The sequence below is a fragment of the Heliangelus exortis genome, chromosome 10, assembly GCF_036169615.1.
Source record: "Heliangelus exortis chromosome 10, bHelExo1.hap1, whole genome shotgun sequence".
In the NCBI taxonomy this organism is placed as follows: domain Eukaryota; kingdom Metazoa; phylum Chordata; class Aves; order Apodiformes; family Trochilidae; genus Heliangelus; species Heliangelus exortis.
Genome location: NC_092431.1, coordinates 10,831,402 through 10,854,890, shown reverse-complemented (window position 1 = coordinate 10,854,890; position 23,489 = coordinate 10,831,402). Strand labels below are relative to the sequence as shown.

General features: G+C 39.1%; 1 protein-coding gene across 9 annotated transcripts in view; it reads right to left on the bottom strand.

Moving 5' to 3' along the window:
- Positions 1-429: 429 nt before the first annotated feature.
- UGT8 (UDP glycosyltransferase 8) overlaps positions 430-23,489 on the bottom strand; it is a 42,179-nt gene continuing 19,119 nt past the window's right edge. For 8 of the 9 annotated variants that reach the window (XM_071753424.1, XM_071753425.1, XM_071753426.1 and 5 more), the window contains exons 3-6: positions 7,636-7,778; positions 6,088-6,164; positions 4,389-4,608; positions 430-2,752 (exon numbers count right to left, since the gene is read on the bottom strand). In XM_071753424.1, the coding sequence (XP_071609525.1) occupies positions 2,389-2,752; positions 4,389-4,608; positions 6,088-6,164; positions 7,636-7,778 (804 nt within the window). In that variant the 3' untranslated portion in view covers positions 430-2,388. The other variant, XM_071753433.1, reaches the window with a different exon arrangement.

The following is a 23,489-nucleotide window of genomic DNA, read 5'->3' as shown; positions in this document are numbered from 1 at the left end:
ATTAATAATGCAGCAATTTCCCCCTTTTACAACTGAAATGCAGCAAATTTATTTTTAAAGAAACTATTCAGAAATCAATAATTTCATCTCTTATCACTGAAAAAAATCATTTTACTCTCTAAGAAATGGGTATAAATAAATGCATACAGAAAAAACACACTTTACCAGCAATATTTACATAAACTACCTTAAAAAAGAAACTTGGCTAAGCATTCCATCTTTCAATTGACTCAACACCTCCAGGAAATAGGTATGCAGTCACAAAAAATAGTAATTTTTGATTTCAAACACTTATCATGCATCAGGGTATATACTGAGAAGAAAGAAGCTGTGAATTCTAATAAGCATCCATTTATACAGACCCACACATACTGAGTACTTTGAAATATACAGTATTCATTTGAATAAAAATATACAGCAACAACAGAATTTCTCAATTAAATCCATGTTTATTGCTTAAGTTTTATCACAGTGGAGATTAAATTATGCTTAATCATCCGGTCAGTGCTTTTTTACCTTCTTCAATGCCAAAAAAAGAAAAACATTTAAACCAAGTCATTCATACACTCGAAGTTTTATTACCATCCCACCATTCATTGCCTCTGTGTGCTCCTTTAGGTGCCACAAACTGCAAGATTGTAAAAATGTATAGCTAATAGGCTTACTTATAATACCATTTTCTTCAAGTATTCAGAAAGCAGTACAAGTAGCTGTACTGCATATTAGAAACATCTGTACTGTTATTATTGCTATAGGATAGAGGCTCCTGATAGAATGATAGTGAAATATTGCATCACTGTGTATGAAGATGATCTCAGCATGCTGTTATCATCACAGCCCTCCCCGTTGTTAGTGAACATCACATCAGGTAAATAGATTTCTTTCCTTTCTCTTTCAGGCATGGGATTTCAAACTACAAATAAATAAAGAATACACTCACAACATGTGTAGTGCAAATTCCAAGTAAACAGAATGACATGGAAATAAATTCATAGTTGCCAACTCTGGTTCTCAGGGCAGCTCTGATTTTACACTTTGCATCCCCACCCTTGGTACACACCATCACCAGCATCCCGGGTCGGCAACAATGATTGAACAAGATTGTTGTGAGAAGGGGCCATAGCAGGGGAAGGGGGAGACAACCACCTCTGCAAACCTTGAGTTGGAGTGGCCGGGCTTCACCCTACACATTGTGGCAGAGGTGGGGAGGAAGGCTGGTGACCCACATGGGGAGCAGCCTCCCTTCTCGCCTCTGAGAAATTCATATTGGCAACTATGTGAAACATGGATTGCGTGGCCCAGAATAATAGAAGGCAAAATATTTTTTTCCAGATGCAACCACTGAAAGAGAACATCTACAACACTGCGATTTAGAAAGAACTTATTATTAAGAAGAATTAATAAGGACATTCAACTTTGGGGTGGAGGAGCTGTTTGTTGGGTCTTTTTGGTGTTTTGTTTGGGTTTTTTTTTTTAAACAAACCTCAAATAGTGGTTTGATTCTGCACCACTCTGGGCCATTACAAAACCTTCTGCATTAAGCACAGGGCTAGTGTTTATTATTTGATGTTGTTTGCTTCATTTATTTTTCTTAATTATGCAAATCTACTTCCCACATAGCCACATTTTAAACTGAAACAGCACTCCCTAATATTTTCATGGCATAAATTATACATGCAGAGAAAGGCAACAAATAAAATTTGGTATAAATTAAAAATTAAGACATATTGTAGAACTGCTCAAGATCCTTTTCTTCAAAGTACTGGTACTGAGCAGCTTATCAGTAATATTACCACATGTTTTTGCCATTTTTCTTCAGTGCTCATTCAGATTATTCTTTTTTAATGTCTGTGTTATCATTCGGCAATTTGATATTTCTTGCACAAAAACTGGAAAAATACATATATTTTTAAACAGCATTCTTACACAACATGTTGAACCTTCTAGAAAGGAAATAGAGCTAGCAATAAAGTACTCTCACCTAAAAGATGGATATATTAAAATAATAAAAATACAAAGAAAAAACCCCTGCAAATAAAAAGTTACCCTTCCTCTTTTGGGGGACACACATTTAGCTTTTAAAACCTGAAAAAAGTAAAATATTATCGCTTTATGACATTAGAGATCAAAGGCTTCTAAAAACCTCAGTGCCAGAATAACTTCTCTGCATCAGCATTAAGAATAAAATATTTTCCATTTTAGGTTGTGCTTGCTTTTTCTTTTTTAAAGACTTCTCCTAGTTCCACAGAACTTTGTCACATAATATTACATACTGAAGGGGAGTGTTAGAACTGCTTATTGAGGTTTTAAGTAGTTGTTAGACTAAGTTACAGGGATAAAATTTGATTACTGATCTGATTCATTACTACTTTACATGGGGCAGTTGGTTCATTTCACCTTTTTTTCATGCTTAATGTGACCATTCCTTCTACACTTGCCATTTGGGATCCCATTCTGGTAATGTCCATTAACAGTGCTATGTTCGTCATTTGCACAAAGATGTTTGCTTTGTTTGTGGATAAATTTTGTTATCCTGGCCAAAATATAATAAAGTAAGGCAGGACCCACTAGTACAACAAAGGCAATATCCAGTAAGAAATACTGATATAAAGAGATGCTGTAAACAGCGGCACGTAGATGCTGGGCTCCGTTGTGACGCAGGATGTAATTAATCCAGTACACAGTCCGGTTAACGGGATGACCAGGTTGGTCTTTGTGAATCTCAGACAGCCTCTGGGCCTGCTGCCGGTAGCTGTGGGACAGAAAGAAAAGGGAAGAAAGGAAAAATGATTGTCAGGGCTCTGAACAATGCAGGTCTGCAAATATATAACTATATTTGAGCCTCTTCAGATCAAAAAGCATATTAGTTCAGGACTCTCGCAACCAGCAGCATGCAGAGAGAGATAGACATGGCAGATAATCTGACCTTAAAACTATTCTTACAGCTCACTGATGAAAAATGACTAGAAAACAGATATACACCCTCCAGCAAAGTGATGAAGAGCCAAGCTGATCTGTTGCCAGAGAGGAATCTTATCTAAATCTGAAATTAATCCTATTAAGCGATATACATTTACCCTTCCTTCACTGTAGAGTGGCAACATATCCTAACACATCAGTAATTTATGTTATTGTGCAACAGACTAGAGACACAGAGAGCAAAAGCAAGAAACTCATTTTTGATTGTGCAGTAGAATATTTTCACTTGGGTCCACAGTTCAGACTAGAACTGTTTTCTCAGCAGGCTGCCCCCAGCAGCCGATTGTAGCCAATTCCTTCCCTCCTCTTTCCCTGCAGCTGCAAGGCTGACAGTTTATTTATGCAAGACTCTCCTCTCTGCAAAGGATACCTGAACAAGGGAAAGGTGATGAAACTGATGTTATCGAGATCTCTCCAGCAACATTCCCCTTCTCCACTGCTCTGCTGCTTGCTCCTCATGGGTTTCTTCTTTCCAAAGGCAAGCTCCACTTAAAGAATTTGCTCCCATGAAAGCAACAAGCTTTGTTGGCATCATACACCAAAACTACAGCCAGCTAACATGTCACTGTTTTTAATCTGAAGATGAACTGAACATTAAAGATGTTAAAACAGATCAGTTCAGAACAAACTTGTAAAGGGATTCTCTTTGTACTTTGATATCCTTGAGAAAGTCAGTTTTCTGGAGTCAAAAAGAGTTACAAAGTTCAGTTCATCAATTTTTACTTACTCCACGTGAGTAATGACAGAAAAATTACACACAAGACTGGAGTCCTCATCTTCATAATGATTTATTAGAACATTGTCATTGCAACACACGCAAATGACTTCCTCATGCTATGATAAGTATTACTGGCCAGAATAGGAAAATAATTGTGTTGCTTTTTTTTTTTTTTAAATCAAATCATGAGTCTTTGGAAGAGTCCCTCTTTTTTAATACCTTAATATGCCATTCTATAACCTATTGATGTATGTTGTTCCAAGCCCTTTAGGAAGCACATCACGTAAAGGGCTAAATATGGAACAATCAAGACACACAGAGACCTTGGTCTGCAACAAGGCATATGTCAGGACAGGTTTGTTTCTATAACCTCTCTGCCCTTCACACTGCCCTTCACTGTCACAAAAATCAAGCACAGCACTTAAGTTTTGGTATGCTGAGCAACAAGCTTAGCACATACACAGAAACCTGATCAAATAAGTAATGGTGTGAAATGGGACAACCATCAAAAGAGTTGACCTAACTCTGCACACAAATGAAAACAAATATGTCTGATGTGTTTTGGGATTTGGTTTGGGCTTTTTTTTTTGGTTTTGATCTTTTTTTTCTTTGCACAAAGCTTCTGTACATGCATATTTATCTCACAACAAAAACTTAATATAAAAGCAAGAAATAATTGCCCATTGCATACCTGGGATCATTAATAACTTTTACTAGGGCTTCATACAATTCGGTCTCAGTGACAGTTTTCCAGTTCAACAATATTCCCATGCCTTTGGCCTGCACACGAGTCATAGTATCGTAATGGTCACCAAAAAGGGGGATCCCCACCACTGGAACCCCATGGTACATGGTTTCAAAAATGCTGTTCAAACCCCCATGACTAAGAAAAGCTTTAATGTTCGAGTGACCTGAAAACAGAAGAAGCACAAAGATCAAAAAAAAACATCTACATCCACTCAAGACAAAATTATTGAAGCAACTGGGTACAACATGTTTGTCACCATGTTTCTGTGGCTGCAATTCAGGAAGGCAAAAATGAATGCAGCTTGTTCTGAAGTTCTCCTCCTTCAACCCTCTCTGCTGATATTCCCCACACATTAGATTATTTCCTTATACACCGAGAGAGTGTATATGGCCTATGCAAAGAAAATTCTCATGTATACAATATGTAGAATTATTAATAGAGTATATAATATACAACATTTACTCCTGAGTAGCTGCAGGTGGTGACTCCAACCTGTTTAGCAGTACAAATGAGCCAGGGAGAGAGCATTTTTGCTCATTATTCATATGAAATGCAAGCTGTTTAATGACAGGACAACTGAGGTTACATTCCCTGTAAAGCTTCTCATGCCTTACTTCAGGCTAGCAAGATCTGACAATAATGATAACAACCTAACGTAACGGAAAAATGAGAATGCCTCAGAGCAATTTAGTAACCAAAAGAAATCTACCTGCTTATAAGTTTTTTGCCTAGTCGCTACAGTAAGGTAAAATGCTCCAGCTGACACACACAGATGCACACACACACTTAACTCATTCATCAGAGCCCATCGCAGCAATGGAACTGCTTTGCAAGCACACCAACATCCATGTATCCCAGAGACAGCCATAAATACTCTGTAGCTCCTTGGATCTGCATGGTATTCAGCTACCCTTTGACAAAGAAGAGGGCAGCGAGGGGGGAGGAAATCAAACAAAACACTGACTCTAACAGTCTTTAGTGGAAGGCTATGAAGTTTCATCTCTGCACCTGAGAACCTGGAGTTAAAACAGAAAAGCCATCATTAACTTGCATTAATAACCTAAGTGCTCGGGTTATCTTAGAGCTTTCTTTGAAGAAAAATAAACAGTATAAAAATAAGCAGTATTTACAGACCCCTAAGATTCACTTTGATTGAATGTGAACAAATTTTGTATGTTCAGTTTTCTCTCTCTTCCATTAGGAGATTAGCAAGCAATGCTTTTTCATAAGAGAAATTAACAGTTACAGTCATCAGTTCCCTAAAACAGCAGATTCTAGAAAAACTCTACTTACTTATCTTTAATTATTAGTTTTTCTCAAGCTGCATAGCTTTCATGGTATGGATGATACAAAAAAAATTCCCATTCAATAGATGAAATAGTCTTTTGAGTAACTATATCCTTCCACCCTATTAATTTAAGGAAAAAAAAGTAGTACCAAGGAAAGATAATCTACTGATTATCAGAAAGGTGTTTGATTTCATCTTCTTGAAATTCTGACAAACTCTATATTTTTATTCTACGACTTCCACAACAGAAATTATCCTAGTCTTGCAATGATTGCTGATTCAGTAGAATATTGTTGGAAAAGCAACCTGAAATTGAATGAGAATATGTGACATATGGCCAAAATAGATACTTACCGAGGAGGTCATTTTGTGGTAACCATTCTATAAGCTTCGTATTGTTTCCTAAATTCCTTGGTTTGTTTCCCGAAAACCTAAAACAATAAAAACAAATAAAGTTGACTTATCGAGACCTCCAAAATCAATAAACTGATCCATGAGTCCTAAGCAGATCCCCAGTTTCAAAGGGACTCTGTTTACTCACTATGATAAGACAAAATAGGCTCAAACAAAATGCTGTAAATAGCCAGTAACTTCCAATTTCATGTTTTCATAATTCGGTTTCCTTGCCATTCAATGTTTTCTATTAATGTAATGGCAACATAGTTCCTTCTGAGAGCATATATATCACTGTGACTGATAAGAGGTTTTATAACTTCTCTATAGCTCCAAGTCAACTGGTTTACTGAAAACTCTGTCTGAATAGAAAGAGGGACAAAATTACCAGTGACCACTATCTAATACCTGTTTTGCAACAGCTCCATCAAACGACTTTAAAATATTCTGCTTGTTAGAACAACATTAGAACTCTAACTTCAAAGAATCACAGATCATGTTTTCCTACACAAAAATATTCCAGGGAAAACACAGTTAAAACAAAGATAAATGAAAAGCATTAAGATTAACAGGGACTAACAATTAATTGCAAGCCAAGCAGTATTGCAGGCTTTATAAAAACCACACATATAGGAGGGTTCTACCGTAAACAAAAACTGGTCAGACCTTTACTACAACTACCAAAGTCTCTGTGCCACAGCCTGAAGATCTTCCATTTTCCTGTACATTACTGGGGTTCACAATTTCCAATACACACAGAAGCTAGAGCAGTCCTAAGATATAGCAGGGAACAGGATACTAAATAGACTGCTAATACAATTCCAAAAGTGCAAAGGCAGTGGCCACTAATTGTAAGACACTGATTATTTGGAAACCAATAGTTCACACAACCTTCTCTAAAATATATTCCAGAGCAATGCTCAACATGAAGCAGAGCTGACTCAACAGTACTTGGATTTTTGCAGAAACTTGAGAGCACCACTTGAGATGTTTTTAGAGCTGAGAAGGCTTATCACCGATTTTCACTCCTGCAGATTTTCCTTCCCCAATTTCTCACAGAAAAAAAAGACAAGTGAGAAGAGCAATTATGAAAGTCTATGTTTAATGATAAAAGAGTAGAAGGGGCCTGAAAAGTGAAGGAAAAAGAGGAAAAAAGAAAACCTGTAATTAAATCAGCAGGATGTCATTCTTCCTCCCTGGGGTAGCTTCTTTAACAGAAATTGTGACAGAATGTCACAAATGTTATAACCTCAGACTCTTTTCACTGTCCCCAGTTCTTCTAGGATGCAAATGCAGCACAGGAGGATATACCTTAATTTGCCACGAAACCATTGTTTCTCCTTATTACCTGGGACTGCAACACTTCTGCAAAGAAAGTCTTTCGAAAGAGTAAGGTCCTCTGTGCCACCCAGACTGTCTCAATTTCAGCTTCTGTAATTCTAGGTCAAGATGGCACAACAGGAAATGCATGCTTCAAATCACCCCAGTTGTATCTATGATGGCACTTACCTCCAAATAACCCTCTGAGGCAGTCTTGCCAGGGCATGTGCTAACTTATTGGCTATATCTTCTGACAGGTATTTCACTCCAGCTCCAAATGAGACAAGGACAAAGCCATTTTCATTAGCACCATTCACCCATGCTTGGAGATCCTGTGAAAGAGAAAATTTATACTGAGCACTACAGAAACATAGGTAAACCACAGGAACAGGTTAAATACACATTTCTTAGGAAGAACAGCTGTAGGCTCCTACATTTCTTCCCAAGCCAAGTTTCAAGTCATAAACACTTCAGAAATAACCATACCACAGGCTATGAACAGCAAATTAATTCCAGGTTTTTTTAGCTTTTGTATTAATACCAGTTTTATGAGACTTTGTCCTTTCTTAACTGATCTGTTGATACACATTCACAACTTAACACATTACATTTGAACTCTGCACAATATAAACAGATCTCCCAGTATCAGCCTGGAAATACAGCACAGGAAATACATAAATGACATCGGGGAGTTAAATGTGTAATTCCTAGCCTTAAAGAAAGCGAGAGCAGTTCTCTTGCATTTACATAAAAATAATAAGCACAAGTTGGAAGAAACCAGAGTTTCAAAACACACATTCAGTTTCCACTTTCAGGTAGTAAGCAACAAGATATGTCAGTCTGCTGAAGAATATCTTTTCTTTCCCAGGATATGGCTTAATTGTGGTCTCAGAAAATTTAAGCCTGCTCCACACCAGTACAGCAATAGGAAATGACAAAAAGGAAAACTTGAAGCCCTGTTCACAATGCACCTCTTGTCCTGGTAATAAATAGGAGGTCAGACAATAATAGAATAATCCTGTTCCATCATATCTGAGCCTAAAACCACAAAAGCTACCACAAAATCCAACAGGTGTAATGAAGACTTTCACATCACACTGGGGCTTGCACAGTAGTCTCTGCTATGCAATGAAAAAGGGATTTCCACTTTCTCTAGAAAGTATTTCCCAGTGCATTTTCTTTTCCACTTCTTTTTCTACATCTGCGGAGGAAGAGGGAAGGAGGGAAAGGAGAGGAAGTGTCTATGACCTGCCCCAAAGCTTAACTTCTGACATGGAAGCTTCTTGATGAACTTCTGACACAGAAGCTTCCAAGAGGTTTTGTGATTTATTTCAAGTTTGTCCTTGAGTCCTTGAGGACCTAAAACCATGCTGCAAATGTAATTATATTACAGTCACTTTTACTCAGTGCTTCAGCTAGTTACAGCTTCAACTATTTCCTATCTGTTGATTAAAGCTTAGAAGAAAATAACCTTTTGTAGGCTCTATTCTGAAAAACAATCGAGTATCATCCTCTAGAAGACAGATCTCTGCCCCTTTGTGACATTTGATCAAGTTATAATCTAAGAGTTGAATTCACCTGTTAAAAGGTGATTTCATTCCAACAACTGGAAGAAGCCCAACATTCACAGGCTCTCCCCTTTATAGGGCCACTCACTCACCCACACTCACCTGCTGGAGGGGCAAGTACCTGGAGGTTTCAGGAATGCCTTCTTGATGACAACTCCATGACACAAGTGCTCAAGAAGCAAGCAAGAGCAGATGCACTACTGGACCTCACAAACAGAATAAGACAGACCTTGTTCTGGATGCAAAGGCCAAGGGCAGCCTTGGCTGCAGTAACCACAAGATTAAGGAGTTCAGGATACCAAGAGGACAAGGGAGACAACAGCAGCATTTCCTGGACTTAAGAACAATTGACTCTGGCCTCTTCAGAGATGTGCCTGGAAGAATCCTGTGGGATACAGCCCTGGAGAGAAGAGGGTTTCAGGAGAGCTGGTTGATATTCAAGCATCACCTCCTCTGAGCTCAAGCATACTCCATGTTGATGAGCAGGAAGTTGAGCAAAGATGACAGGAGGAAGAACAAAAGATTCGTGGGAAGATTCAGATGTATAAAGCAAGCACAGATGAGGTAGAGACAGGTGGCCTGGGAAGAATAAACAGGCACTGCCTGAGCTTGCAGGAGTAGGGTTTGGAAATCCAAAGTCTGTTTGCAACTGAATCTGATAATAGGGACATGAAAGGCAGCAAGGTACATGAGTAGCAAAATAAAGACCAGGGGACACCCACTTCTGAATGGGACAAGAAACCTGGTGACAAAAACAAAATACAGTTAAGACCAGGGTATTTAGTGGTTTCTTCACTCAGCCATTACTAGGAAGTGTGGCCCGTTGGCAATCCCAGGTCTCTCAGACCAGAGGGAAAGCCTGGATCAAAGACTCAGTGGAAGACTGTGCTAGGCTATTTTTAAATGAACTGGACATTTTAAATGAACTGGACATACACAAGTATACAGGATCTAACAGGATGCACCCAGAAGTGCCAGTAGGCAACAAGGACCTGGCCACAGACATATTGGTGAGGTGCTGGCAACACAAATGGAAAGTGAGGAGAGACTAAAAACTGGCTGAACTTCAGGGCTGAAATGGTTGTGTTCAGTGGTATAAAGTCCAGATGGAGGCATGCTTGCTTTTTAGTAAGGTTGAAATTGGGATAGTTGTCACTACTGCTCAATATTTGTCATTCAGCATGGGGAAGTCCTACCCATAACTATGTTTGCTTGGACAGGCATGTGGTTTCTGTTGCTGGAGATCCCAAGGCTACTGGTCCTCTGTGCATAATTTGAAATTCTGTAAGATTTCATAACTCTGATGTATTCACTTAATAAGAATTATATGCCATTATGTAAACATAAAGGAGGTATAAAATATTTCCTTATAATGCAATTTCTAAAACAGCACTCAAAAATCTCCATGTATAATAATGAATAGCTATTAAGTACTTAGAATTTTATGTAGAGGAAAAACAAAAGGAAATTTACTACATATCATGGAATTAGAGTCACACTACCTACAGGCTTCTTGCATTTTATTGTTGTGCAATAACACTGTTGTAGCTGATTTCATAGCCAAACTTTTCAAATCTTTCCTTTTGAAAATAATCCCACTGATTCAGTGTAACATAACATGTACAAGGGGAATTTAAGATCTTCACAGGCAAGACAAAATCTTGACACCAGGCCCAAAAGAAAGAATGTTTGCCATATTAAATGGGATTATATTAAAAAATAAAAATCAGTGCAATATGAACTGTTTTCTTCTGTAAAAACTGAAGCTTACTATCTGCTTGCTGTCTCTCCTGATTCCACTTCCAAAGTGCGGCAACACACAAACACACACCCACAAGCTCTCAAGGGGGATCCAAGCAACAAACGTTTGTATGGAAAGATTTTAATTAACTTCAGAAACTGGGCATGCTTCCCCTACAGACAGGTCCACACTGTGGAAGAGATAAGTGAAATGAGGTTTGCCATGCTCGGAACTGGTCAAGAGCAGATAAACTCTGATCCAACAACCATGTAACTATTACCACAAGTGCAACAGGCAAGGTCTTAGCTCAGACAGAATAAAAACCCCCATGGCTACAGTGGGCTGCCATACCAGCACTGGATGATGCCTGTCCAACCCAAACCAGAAGCAAAGGAACTTGGAGCTGTCATTGGGGTTACTGTTAGGATCCTAAATTAGAAATAAGAGAATTTTGATTCATCATACAGTTGTCCTGTAGCAACCTTGAGAAGATCCAGAAAAGTTTCAACTCAGCTTGTCGTATTTTAACATCAACTTGAAGATTCTCCACCGCCCAAATTTGTCCTGATTTTACATAAGCTTTACATTGTGCTGGTAACAAGAGGCATTGCTTGCCTGTCTTCTGATCTGCAGTCCCTCTTCAGCAGAGAGATCTCTGCTGGAGATCAGTACAAAGCACGGGCTGCAGAAAATGAACCACAGATTTATCAAGACAAAGATTCTCCTTGCATACATCTGGGTAATTCCTGGCATAGCACAGCCTCAATTAAATGGGATCACTACACATTGCTAAAAATGTGATTGGATTTAAAAATAAATAAATAAATAAATAAAAAATAAGGACCTGGAACTTAACAGTGCCTCCTTGCAGATCTGCTTGAGTTCATGACATGAAGGAGTCTGTTATTCTCAGGTTACTTTAACTTCTTCTAACTATTTTTCCTGACAGCATTTTACTACAGACTTTCTAAACTGAAGATGTAGAGAAATTGTATCCAAGTGGGCTTCATATGTCTTTGGTTGCAAAATGGCTCTAAACATCCTGGTACAATTAGCTGGGCCATGGCACAAAGGCTCAGTATTTCTTTGTACTTCCCCCATTCTTTATATGGCATACAAGGTACAGAACAGATACTTCCAGTAGATAAAAAGCAGACTATGATCTTGGCACAAGAGACTAAATACTTCATCAGCATTACTACTACAGCTATGTACCTCACTTAATTCACACATACACATCACAAATGCTTACTTTACAGCCACATTGAAGTGCCTGTGATGCAGGACAAGCAAGGCAAAAAGTTTTGAGCAATTCTTGCAAAACCTGACTCATGGAACAGATTGATGCCACAAGACAATTTTGGTTGTCTACAATTTCAGCATAACCAGCCACTGTAGCTTTTAGTCGCCTCCTACCTTCCCATTTTCTGGGCCCGTATTAACCTTAACACCCCAAGTACCAGTTTCAGTGAAACCACCATTGCCACACCATATACTAAAATATTTCTCAGACACCTACGTGCATCTCCTATGAATTCACTCCTTTGTTTTTCTTAAATCCACTTACACTTTTGACCTCCAGCACGTTCTTGCTTCCTGATCTAATTACACTCTGCATGAAAACTTACTGAGTCAGGATGAGTCATTAAAGCTGTCTTCATTAAAAGCAGCATTCCCTGTTCAGGATGCATTTTACAGCTCCTTGCTTGTAGCAAGAAAACAACCTCATTCTCAATTTAAACAGTGGCCAGGTTTGCTGTAAGTTGTGTGATTTCTTTAATGTAAGGAAAGGACACAATATTTGAAATTACAACCTTTGAGGTCTAAACCTACACCAGCGGTCTGATGAGGGAGTTTATCACATGATAAGCTGTATTATTGAGCCTTCTCAAACTCCTCAAATTTCAACTGGATGCAGAATTGAGAAGGAACACCTTTAATTTTTGCAATTAATGCAAACTTTATGTATACGTGACAAAACAAGTGCTTCTTTAAAACGGTTCTCTTTAAATAACTGTACCAGAGCACTTGATTACTTTTTCCCACACATACAAGTATTTTCAGGTTTTGCTGTGTAGAAAGAAAAACCCCTGCCTCAATTACCTTAAGTCTCAGCAAGCCCAGCAGTCAGCATTGCTTTGCTGAGGTGGCCCTGCAAACTTGACAAAGTAACCACAAGCTTAGAAACAGACCTGGCTTTATCCTTCCAAACTAGCAAGGACAACAATTACAACCATTATAACCCCAAAACTTGATGAATTAAAAAGCAAATTTTCCAATAGAATTTCTGAAAAAAACCTTAGACCAGGCACTTGTCAGCTTGTAGTTGAAAAAGAACTAACAGTGTAATTATTCTTCTTTGTACATTCACACTGAAAACAAGTTGACATTAATGAAGTATTAAGCTGAATACACAGATGAATACTGGAATTTTGCAGAAATTTTAAGGCAGAAACTTAGTTGAAAAGCCTGGGATTGGAGAGGTGCCCACAAAAATGATTCAATGAGCAAGGCTGTTTTCCCCAGACCATCCCCACAGCCAGTGAAGAGCCTTATCCAAAGGATAAATCTGAGCACATTCAGCTAGACATGTCATGCCTTCTTGCCCATCCCATCTCCTTACCAGGCATAGTACCACCACAGGTAAGGTTAGCCCATATGAAAAAACCAAACACATAAAGGCTACTATAGTACATGCTCAGTTTCTGAATTGCATTGTGAACTACATTTTCTAACTAAATTTTTGTTTGCATCCAGTTATAGCTTTAGATACATACTCAAGAAAATATGATCTAACGCATACAATAATTACAATTTTCACTTAAGTAATTTTAAAAAAGAATAATCGATGCATGCTAAAGTACAAAATGCTTAAAGGAGCCTCAGTTACAACACAGTATCATACCCCATCAGGTTACTGCCTGTTTTCATGTTAACGTCTGTGCAAACATATGATTTCAGGGCAAAATAAAAGAGTAAGACTGAAATTATGAACTTCTTTTGAAGCTCCCTACCTATTTCTCCAAATATCTTATTTCACCTATGTTGACTGACTGACCTCCTGGCACACAGAATCCCAATGGAGGTACCAATTTATCTTCAACCATGTTCCACATCAGATGGGCTTTTTAACCCTCTTAGTGTGTGACAGTTAAGGTGTCACAGGGAGGTAATGGCACTTGTTCAGAGAAGGCCAAGACAGTCAGACAGACATTATTCTCTTCCTTCCCTAGGCAGGCAGTTTTCAACACAGCAGCGGACTGGTCTTGGGGCCATTTCATCCCTCTCAGAACTGCATGCTTGCTTTTAGGATGCTGCCTTGGGATTGCCACACATACTGTTCTCAGGCTGCCTAAGAGGCTTCTCCTTTTGCCATGTGGAAAATGTTCATTGCAACCCAAGCTTTGCACAAGAGCAGACACTATACAACCTCACCTTGTTCTCTTTTCTGACTTTGCCTATGAGCAAAGATTTCAGTGTCACTATGTTACTGAAGACTGAAGGTTTTTGGAATATGTACTAGTTTTTTTCTGAGGCTGTCCCTGTACTTGCACAGAGAGAATAAGTCCTTATTGATCTATGCTGTACTATAGGCAAGAGGGGGGAAGGGGAAGAGAAATAAATCTTTTTACCATTCTCAGACAGGAATGTTATTGTACCGACCCTACTATGTGAGCTTTGTTCTGTTTGATTTTCTAATCAGCTATTCTTAGCAGGCTTAGATGCTAAATGCACAGCTGTGACTATAGAGTGAGGACCCAGCTGGCAGTAACCAGTAGTGCCTAATACTGAGCTTTGTTTCAGATAAACAAAGTACACAAATACAAACATAACCGGGTTTAATATCTGAAGACTTCCCTGTTCAACTGCTCAATTCAAATGTGTGATAGCACAAATGCCTGTTCTTTGAATATGGCTGCAAACTACCACTCCCAAATGGAGACCACAGGCATACTATCCAACTACTTCTACAAAATGCTGCTTAGAGTACACAAAACATGATCTATTTCCAAATATATGAATAAGAAGCCAGCTGAAGTGATCTTTAGAAATAAGATACTCACTGATAAACAAACAGAAAGGTAAACAGACCATTTTTATTAGTGTCCTAACTTTTCTGGAATTTCCTAAATAGTATTTCTTTCATGTGAAATATTTAAATGCTATATTTATACATTTTTAACCTAATTTCAAATTTTGCTAAACTGTTTCAGCACCAGCAGTTAAAGGTATACAGATGTCATTACATGACCTTTACTGTCACTGAACAAAGATGGTTCTCTCGTATAATCTGGAAGTCAAAATAACACACCGGGTTACAGCAAACCCAGAGAAATGCCATCCCTTTAGGCAAAACATGCTGCTCATCTTTAATTGCCATGGATTTATAAATCAGTTCAAACAAAAGTGGGTTCTTTTTTAAATTTGCTGTAGAGAGCAAAGCATGTAACAAGCAAAGCACAGCAAAGACCCAACTGCTCCAAGCAGAGTGTGGCTTGTACCTCCCTGACTCAACACATCCCACTGCCTGCTGCTGGCTCAGCCCAACACCTCTGCAGTGGATGCTGCCTCTGTCATGCCAAAGGGTATTTTTCCACTAACTAAATCCCTGCCTTTTAAATGTGATGGCCACAAAACAAGTGTGCTCATCCCATTTTATCAAGGTTTGTTTCTCTCTGTATCATCAGGCTCATTCAGTTCAATTACAGCAACCATGCTGGCTCCCAACCAGGACAAGGTTCTTCCACCCCACCATGTCCCTCTGAATTAATTGCAAGTTAATTGTCCTCTTCCTCCTGTACAAGTCACTGTCAGTCACCACCCTCCCTTCTGTTGTAAACTAAATGTATTTTCGATGTTATCTCCCCCTCTCCTCTCCCTTCATTCATTCTGCTGTCTGAAATCAACCCCAAACTTCTAAAAACTAAATAGAAAAGGTGGGGTATTTGTGAAGTCTCAACAAGCTTTCTATCTTCCCCAAATATACAGACAATGGCTGACCTACACCACATACTATTAAGAAGCTGACAAATCTCATTCTGTTAATGACATCTATAATTTACAAAGTCCATGCAGGTAGCATTCACAATATTCCTCCGTATTTTGTAGCTTGTATTAGCATAGAGTAAGATAATTCTGAAACTAATACTCTACAGTCAAAAAGGCATAGTCAGATGACTACATCCGAATAAATTCCTTTATCCTATGGCTGGTTAAAGCCATGCTAAACACTCTCAGTTGGGAACCACTGTACGATCTGGAACTGTTCTCTGGTAGGACCTTGCACTCTATGTGCAGTTGTCACATTAATCAATTATCATATGAGTCAAAGATTCAGCCCTGCTGAAATACAGACTTTTTCCTTTAATATTTCTCAATAATTGTTACATATATTGCATATTTGGATTATCAAAATGCAATGAGTGAAAAATGTCTTTCATGACTTATGAAACTTTTCAATGTTTAAAATGTTGGTTTTTCTTGCACCTGATCTGTACTGCCTATTTCTTTTTAACATTTAGTACTGGAAGAAAAGTTTAAGCCAATTTAACTTTAAAGAGGAATGAAATTCAGACTCAAAACCACAGGTAACAAATACAGTACCACAAGCCTGTGTCTTTTCTCCTGTATCTCAGCCCTCTCTAGAGTTACAGGCATATCCAATGAAGCCTCTGAGAACACAGACTACCTCAAACTAGAGGTCAACCAGAAAACTGCTGCACAAGTACTTCCCTGATGCAACACTCTTTGTCAAAAATCCATTACTCACCAGACCTTTGGCAAGCACCCTGGAAAAGCAACCTTGCCTTTCCAATGAATGGAAGGTAGTGGAAAATAAGAAGCTTGCCCTTCAAGAGAGGTTACTAAAATCACTTCAGAGAGTAGCAGGTACAGCAGAGGTATCCTCAAATTCAGGATTCAAATTAAAAACTTTGTTGAGGCAATGCTCTGTTAAAAAATACCAAAAAAACCATTCACTAAGCACGAAGCCCCATCATATAATTGCAATCAAGCAAAGAAAAGTTTATGGTTATTAAATGTTAACACAAATCAAGGTTTTGCCAGCCCTCCTACAGAATCAGCAGCTGCACATGTTGTAAAAAAGATGTACAGGTAACAGTTAGCAATAGACAGTTTTAAGTATGGGGACTGTTTTTACTTACTCCATCTACAGAACATCACATCAAAGTATATTTTAGTAAATACGGAAAGAAAAAAATTGAAATGAAACCGAATTTAAATCCAGACCTCTGCATTAATGATACTGACATACATCACTATCCATAAATCCGCATTACAAAAATGTGGATATGCCACCAATTTAGGTGGCAAATTTTGTCTTTCATTGTTCCACTACAACACTGTGCTCTCTGGATGGTAGAAGATACAATTCTAACCTGCAGCTTTATTTAATAATGGGAAGTTCTTCATCATTTCAGATTAAATAGCATTTCTTTGTCCCTAAAGCTTACGTCCTTTTTGTTTAGTTTTATAAATAATACACAGATATATACAACATAATATTTATATATTTAATATAATCTTTAAACAGGCATTTATTTTAAACATCTTAACAAACTTAAGATTAGCTGGCTTCTGAGCTTGTATTTAAGTGATAGGATCTCACATCGTTCAATAAGATCTGTCTAATTTCTTCTGCTCCTCCCTCCACTTGTTTGGAGTGACCAGAAATACACTCAAGCCCTTAGCAGGGCCCCATTGACGTGTGTGCCTCCTCACCTTTGTGCAAAAAGCAACACAGCAGCCCACAATGAGTAATTAGGATAACACTGGGCATTAGGATAACCTATGATAAATATTAGGACAATACTCTTAATAACAAAACTTCCGTTCAAGGGGCTGTTGTTACCTGCAGTCTCATTGTCAGGATTGTTCACCTGGGCTATGAAAGAAAACTTTACAGACTACCTTAACTAAAGTACATCACTGAACCTGGGCACTAAAAAAAAATTACTGAGAACTGATGCTGTTTTAGGCAGAGAAACTGAAGATATACATACTGATTTTCCCAGCACTCTTCAAAAGGTCAGGTAAGAGCTGCTTACAGCCATACCACAGAAGAGATTACATACCACCTGCTTTCCTACCAACACTAGGGCAGAGGGCCAGGTGTGAGACTGCTCCTTCTATTCCCCATCCATCACACATTCAGTTCTTCCTCAGATGCCTACATCTTCTCCTGAAGGCCCTACCACAGACACCCTACCACCCCACACAATAGGTGCTGTCTAATGCCAACCTAGCCACAGGATCCAGAAATTCTCAAGCAGATTATTAGCCGACCAGAAGGTTATCCACTTTGCTTAAGCAACCTTCATTAACTAAGGCATCTGAAAAGTTGGCTTGATTACAAAGGCTATTTTTTAAGTCAATATCATTAATTAGGCTTGCTGCCTAATATTTTGAACACATCCCAGTGTCCCAAACTATGCAAACATGGTGTTCAAACTCAAGCATGTTCCAAATACAACATAAAAAAGTATGCCTTTGGAAATAAGTTCTATTTCTCTATACAATGTTAGAAATTATCCTTCAGTATGCTAGAGAAGCAACACATAGAAAAAATACCAGCTTATTATTTGCCCTAAGTACAGGCCAGTCTTAGTATCTTGGAAGTGACATTCTCAGTTAAAGCAGAGGACATTAACAAAGTAAATAAATCTCGCTGGTTTGTATTTCAATACAAATACAAATATTTAAAACCAGAAAAGCTATTTATAAAAGTAGCTTATGCTTACCTATCTGTAAAAAAAGAAAAATAGTAAAATACCTTCTGTTGCTTTCAACTTTCATAATTTGACCTATACAACAGTCAAGGTCTGAATCTGGTATTTTCCATTCCCAATACACACAACCATTCAGACAGAAGAAATAAGTACTTTATACTACTATCTATGAACTAAGTAACCTTTCCTTTTGATAGAAAGCACAGGCTTGCTGAAGAGCTTTGGTATTCACTCATCAGATCACTTTACGCCAGCTTATGTTTGGCACGTGTACTCAGAGGGCCTGCATTTCTGGGAAAGTTTTACTGGAGACAGTTAAATGACTCCTGAACTCAGCCACTATCATCCTTAAAAGACTTGTTCCCTCCCCAGCTGACAATCACATTCATTTTACAATATCTTTAGGGTTGCTTCACATCACCAGAAATGTACTGTCAAAAGCAGCTCTCAAGAACTATTCCCCAGACTTAAATAATACTATTAAAATTATGGTTCTATGCCATGCACAAAAATCTATTGCTACACTCTGCAAGAGTTTGTTGACAGTGCCCTTGAATTTGAACAAAGGAGAAAAATCTTATACAAGGAATAAAATGTGCCTTTATTCTTCCACCTAATTAGAAATACCAGTATTAGCCGTACACACTCCTAGAAAAAATAAAACTGCCAGGAAGACTCAGGAGAACACAAAACTTCTTAATGAAGATATTTCAAAGTCACTAATTTGTTACATAGATCTAGATCTATATAATAACAAGACTAGATAAGAGATCTACAGGGTGGAGCAAGTAAGTTACTGTAATTACTATTTATTGACAGCTGTGGCTCAGAGGATACCTTCTAGTTCTGAAATATGAATGCCTTCCTATGCAGCATAAATTCAGTTCACTCAGGTAGGGAAGAATTAAAAAAAAACCAAAAACAACTGTCTTTTTTTCTCTATTCCTATCAAAAACAGTATTCATTCTGAAGCACCACCTCAAGCTCAGCGTTGTAACATAGCATTGTGTAACACACTGTAGTAGTTATGAAACTTTAAAAATTGTGCATATGTGGAAAAGAAGCAGCTTAGCTTACAAAATAGGATGTGACCTATATCTAAACAACCCTACATCATCAGCTACATGATAGAAAGGAGACCACCTGAAACACTATTCAGATGCTTTTCTTGCAGAGAAGATGCCTGCTCCTTTCCACTGCTCTCTCTTCCCCTCCTCACCAGGGACCCAGTATTCCCCAAGGCAGCCAAACCCTGATTCAAGGACATATCAGGCTGATTATTGCCTGACTACTCAATCAACCTAGTCAAAAGACAGAAATACCACAGCAGAAGTTTCCCCATAGTTTTTAAAATGCATATTACTCTAAAATGCCAGCTTCATTCAGCTCCATAGGACCCCTCCAGCAAAGGGTAGTAAGAGGCAAGAGCTTTTTACGGTCCTAATGGCTACTGACAGTTATCTGGAAACTACTGCCAAGTAACACCATACACTTAATAGTTTAAGTCAGCGATGACCTTAAAGACTTGATATTCAATCTGTCTCCAGCTTTTGATCTTTTAAAGCTAATTCCATTGATAGTGCCCTCTATGCAATTCAAAAATACACTCTTTTTGGAGTTAACTAGACAAACCCTGGACTCTTTCACACCTGCATGTAAGATTTTATTCAGTAATGGGTGCAGCTGCATAAATCACCTCACTGTCTTTTACACAGCATACCATTTATGCAAGAGCACATGCTAAGTCCAGTGAAAATAGCACCATAGCTGCCACAGAAAATTATTTAACTCTGTATTACCTATTGTCTATGCTGAGCTTTGCAAAGTGGTGATCCTGCCACCACGGTGAACCAGAGTGACACAAGTTACACTCTGCTTCATACACCTGCAGCAGAGATCAGAAGAGCAGAAACCATGGGGAATTTCAGTCCTTGACTGAAACTGATGCTGCCTCTCTGTAAAGGACAAGACTAACGCCAAGGAGAAAGCTCCCGGCTGTCTGTGCCGTGCCGCAAGGCACCGCAGGCAGCCGGGCAGAGGAATGACCTCCAAAGGACCCGCTGCTCTCCTCGCTAGCTCTTGGCTCCCGCTCCACAGCACGCTGATCACTGCAACCGCGCTGAGGGACACTGCGCCAAGCGCAGCCCGGCATCAGAGCAATGTTCATAGGGAGCGCAGAAAGGAGGCTGAGGGCTTGGCGAAGGCTTCCCGAGGCATCCGGGCAGGCTGCAACCCAAAGACGCTTGCGGTCTGCATAGCACTGCAGCCGTAGTTGCTGTAGAGCTCAACGGCAGCTCAATACCCCGCCCGCCATAGGAGGTAACAGCACCACCGGCTGCTGCTGACCTGTGCCGGGTAATGAGGATACGCCCCAGTAAGGCCAGTTCCCCTCCCAGGGAACGCCTGAGATGCACAGGTAACATCCCATCCCTGCAGGGACTGCAGCCTGCCCTACCTGAGCACCGTGCCAGCACAGCGGGGGCTTTTGCACGTATACCGGGCACACTCCAGCAGCTTGACTTTGGCTACATCTACTGTGGTCGCTGATCCGAGCAGCCCCACCGTCCCCCTCTCCCCTCCCCGCCCCCGAAGCACATCACTAAAAGCCCTCCAGAATGTCAGTACTACTAAAGACCTTTATGTGTCCTATCACACCAGCAAGCACTCGGTTCACAGGTGAAATAAAGCTTCCAACTTAACATCCTCCAAAATATATCTAGTTTACTGCAGAAAAAATACTCTCCAGAGGGAACTTGCATACAATGAGGATGACTGGGGGATTTACAAAACCCTTCAACTTTCCTGACCCAAAATAATGATGTAGATAGGGCAGGGACAGAGCAAAGCAGAGTTGGGTTTGTTTCCCATCACACATGTACTATTACATGACAGATATTCAGCAACCCCTGCTACATGCTACGCTTAAAGCTGTGCTTTTCTAACTTTCTCTTTAAGGAAAGTTTAAGGAAGACACACATGCAGGCTCCAAGCAACCACTAAACAGAGCTACCGCATCCCCTAGAATTAAACAGCAGCCATTTCATAACAGTTTAAAAGGCCCTGACCTTTGTGTCTGCTTGATTGCTTATTAGTCTCTGCCTTTTCTTTTGAAGATGTTACCTAACAGCAGAAAACTACAGCTTCTCAGTTATTTATAGTAATTCTGATTTGGTTACACAAAGTACTTTCTTCCTTTTTCAGTCCCCCCAAACTCTAAACTCTTGCTTACAAAGCAGCAGTTCTACTGCTGAGGTGACCGGGTATTTTGTGCTGAGCAAGTATTTTGGACTTGGGAGGAAAAAAAAAAAAACCACCAGGATTTTTTTTTCCCCTTGAATACTCAGAAAAAGTGGACTGAGCTACTTCTAAGCGTTTTTGGAGAATGTAAGAGTCCTGAATGGCTTATAATAGTAGCTTAAAGACTTCCCACCACACAACCCTCTCTTTTCTGATGATCATCTCCAGACAACAACATTGCTTGTATTTATGAGATGGCTCCTGAAGCATCACCATCTCCAAACCAGTAATTTGAACCAGCTCTGTGTCTGGCTACCTTAATGCGCCAGGCTACAAGCTGCAGAAAATTAATTAGCGAAGGCTTCTGCCTTCAAGATGCTGTAATAGCTGAAAGCAGGAGCAGTGCTACCTGTCCAATTTTAATCTGCCAGAATACAGTGACAGTTACCAATTTAATCTAACTGTTGAGTAAAACCAAAGTAATTGCCCAGTAGCTTGCCTACAATGCATACTACAGTGGCTTAAGCATAACAGTTTAGGCATGGATAAACTGTATGATAAAAGATGAACATATACACTAAGTCTCTCACATTCCATCAAATTCCACACTTAGAACATTGAAAGAATGAACTGCCCAACAAAAATTAAGACGAATAATGTCTCAGTTCAGAAATAATTACAGTCTGAGTTTCCTCCTCTCATTATAAGTATTTGTCAGCATGTCCTCTAACTGCAGGTCTATTTCAAGGTCACTGTCAGTCTGGTTATATTAAACATTTTACTTATTGTTCCACCTTCTTGGATCATAAGATACTATAACAGGTTAACAGCTATGGTTCCAGAGTAAATGTAGAAAGTACAGAGAATATGTTCTCAAAAGGCTCCAAACATATATATATATATATATATATATATATATATATGTGTGTGTGTGTGTGTGTACAAATATCTATCTCTATACACATACATCCCTACAGCAAAACAAATAAAACTACTCCTTCCATTTTCTTCCCTCAGTTTTATAGTAAAGAAAGTATCTACTTTCGAGGACAATTTTTTTTACCCTGCAGACCAATCTGCAGAGACAAAAAAGCGACAATGTTGATCTAGTGCCCAAATTTACCACACAAGACAGACAATTTTCTTCTCACGGAACAAGAACATACTGCTTTGGAAAATGAAGAACTGAACCTCAATCCAGCAATCAAGGTTTCTCCAGGAGAGAATAGGGCTGAACTTTGGTTAGACAGCTCAGGGCTACCTTTAGTCTGCTTTTCGTGATATCTCTGTAGCCTGACCCTTTCCAAAGACATTAATCTGCATAGAGGAAAAATCAGTTAGATTCTGTTAGCAGCACTGTTATGGTCACCTCTAATGACACCTTGCAGACCAGACCATAGTACATGTTGGGGTCTAACCACTAGTGTGTTCAGAGTATGATCCAAGTACTTGTTCTCACTCAGCTCAGACACATTTAAAGCTTAACATGGGAGGAAAAAAATGATGAGCAAATTGGCTCAGCACTCAGCATCCTACACTCCTAATCAAAGAATTTTCTGATGTTTTCTGAGTTGGTGAAAATAAAAGTACTGCTAAGTCAAGACACGACCAACAAGGTGAAGAATAAAAACCTTCCAGTTTTCCATGACCAGTTTTCCGGTTAAAACAGATGAAAAGAGGGCCTGCCGGTTTTCATGTAAAAAGCAAGGACTGAATGTGGCCTTTTTAGCAGTTAATTTTTGAGCACTG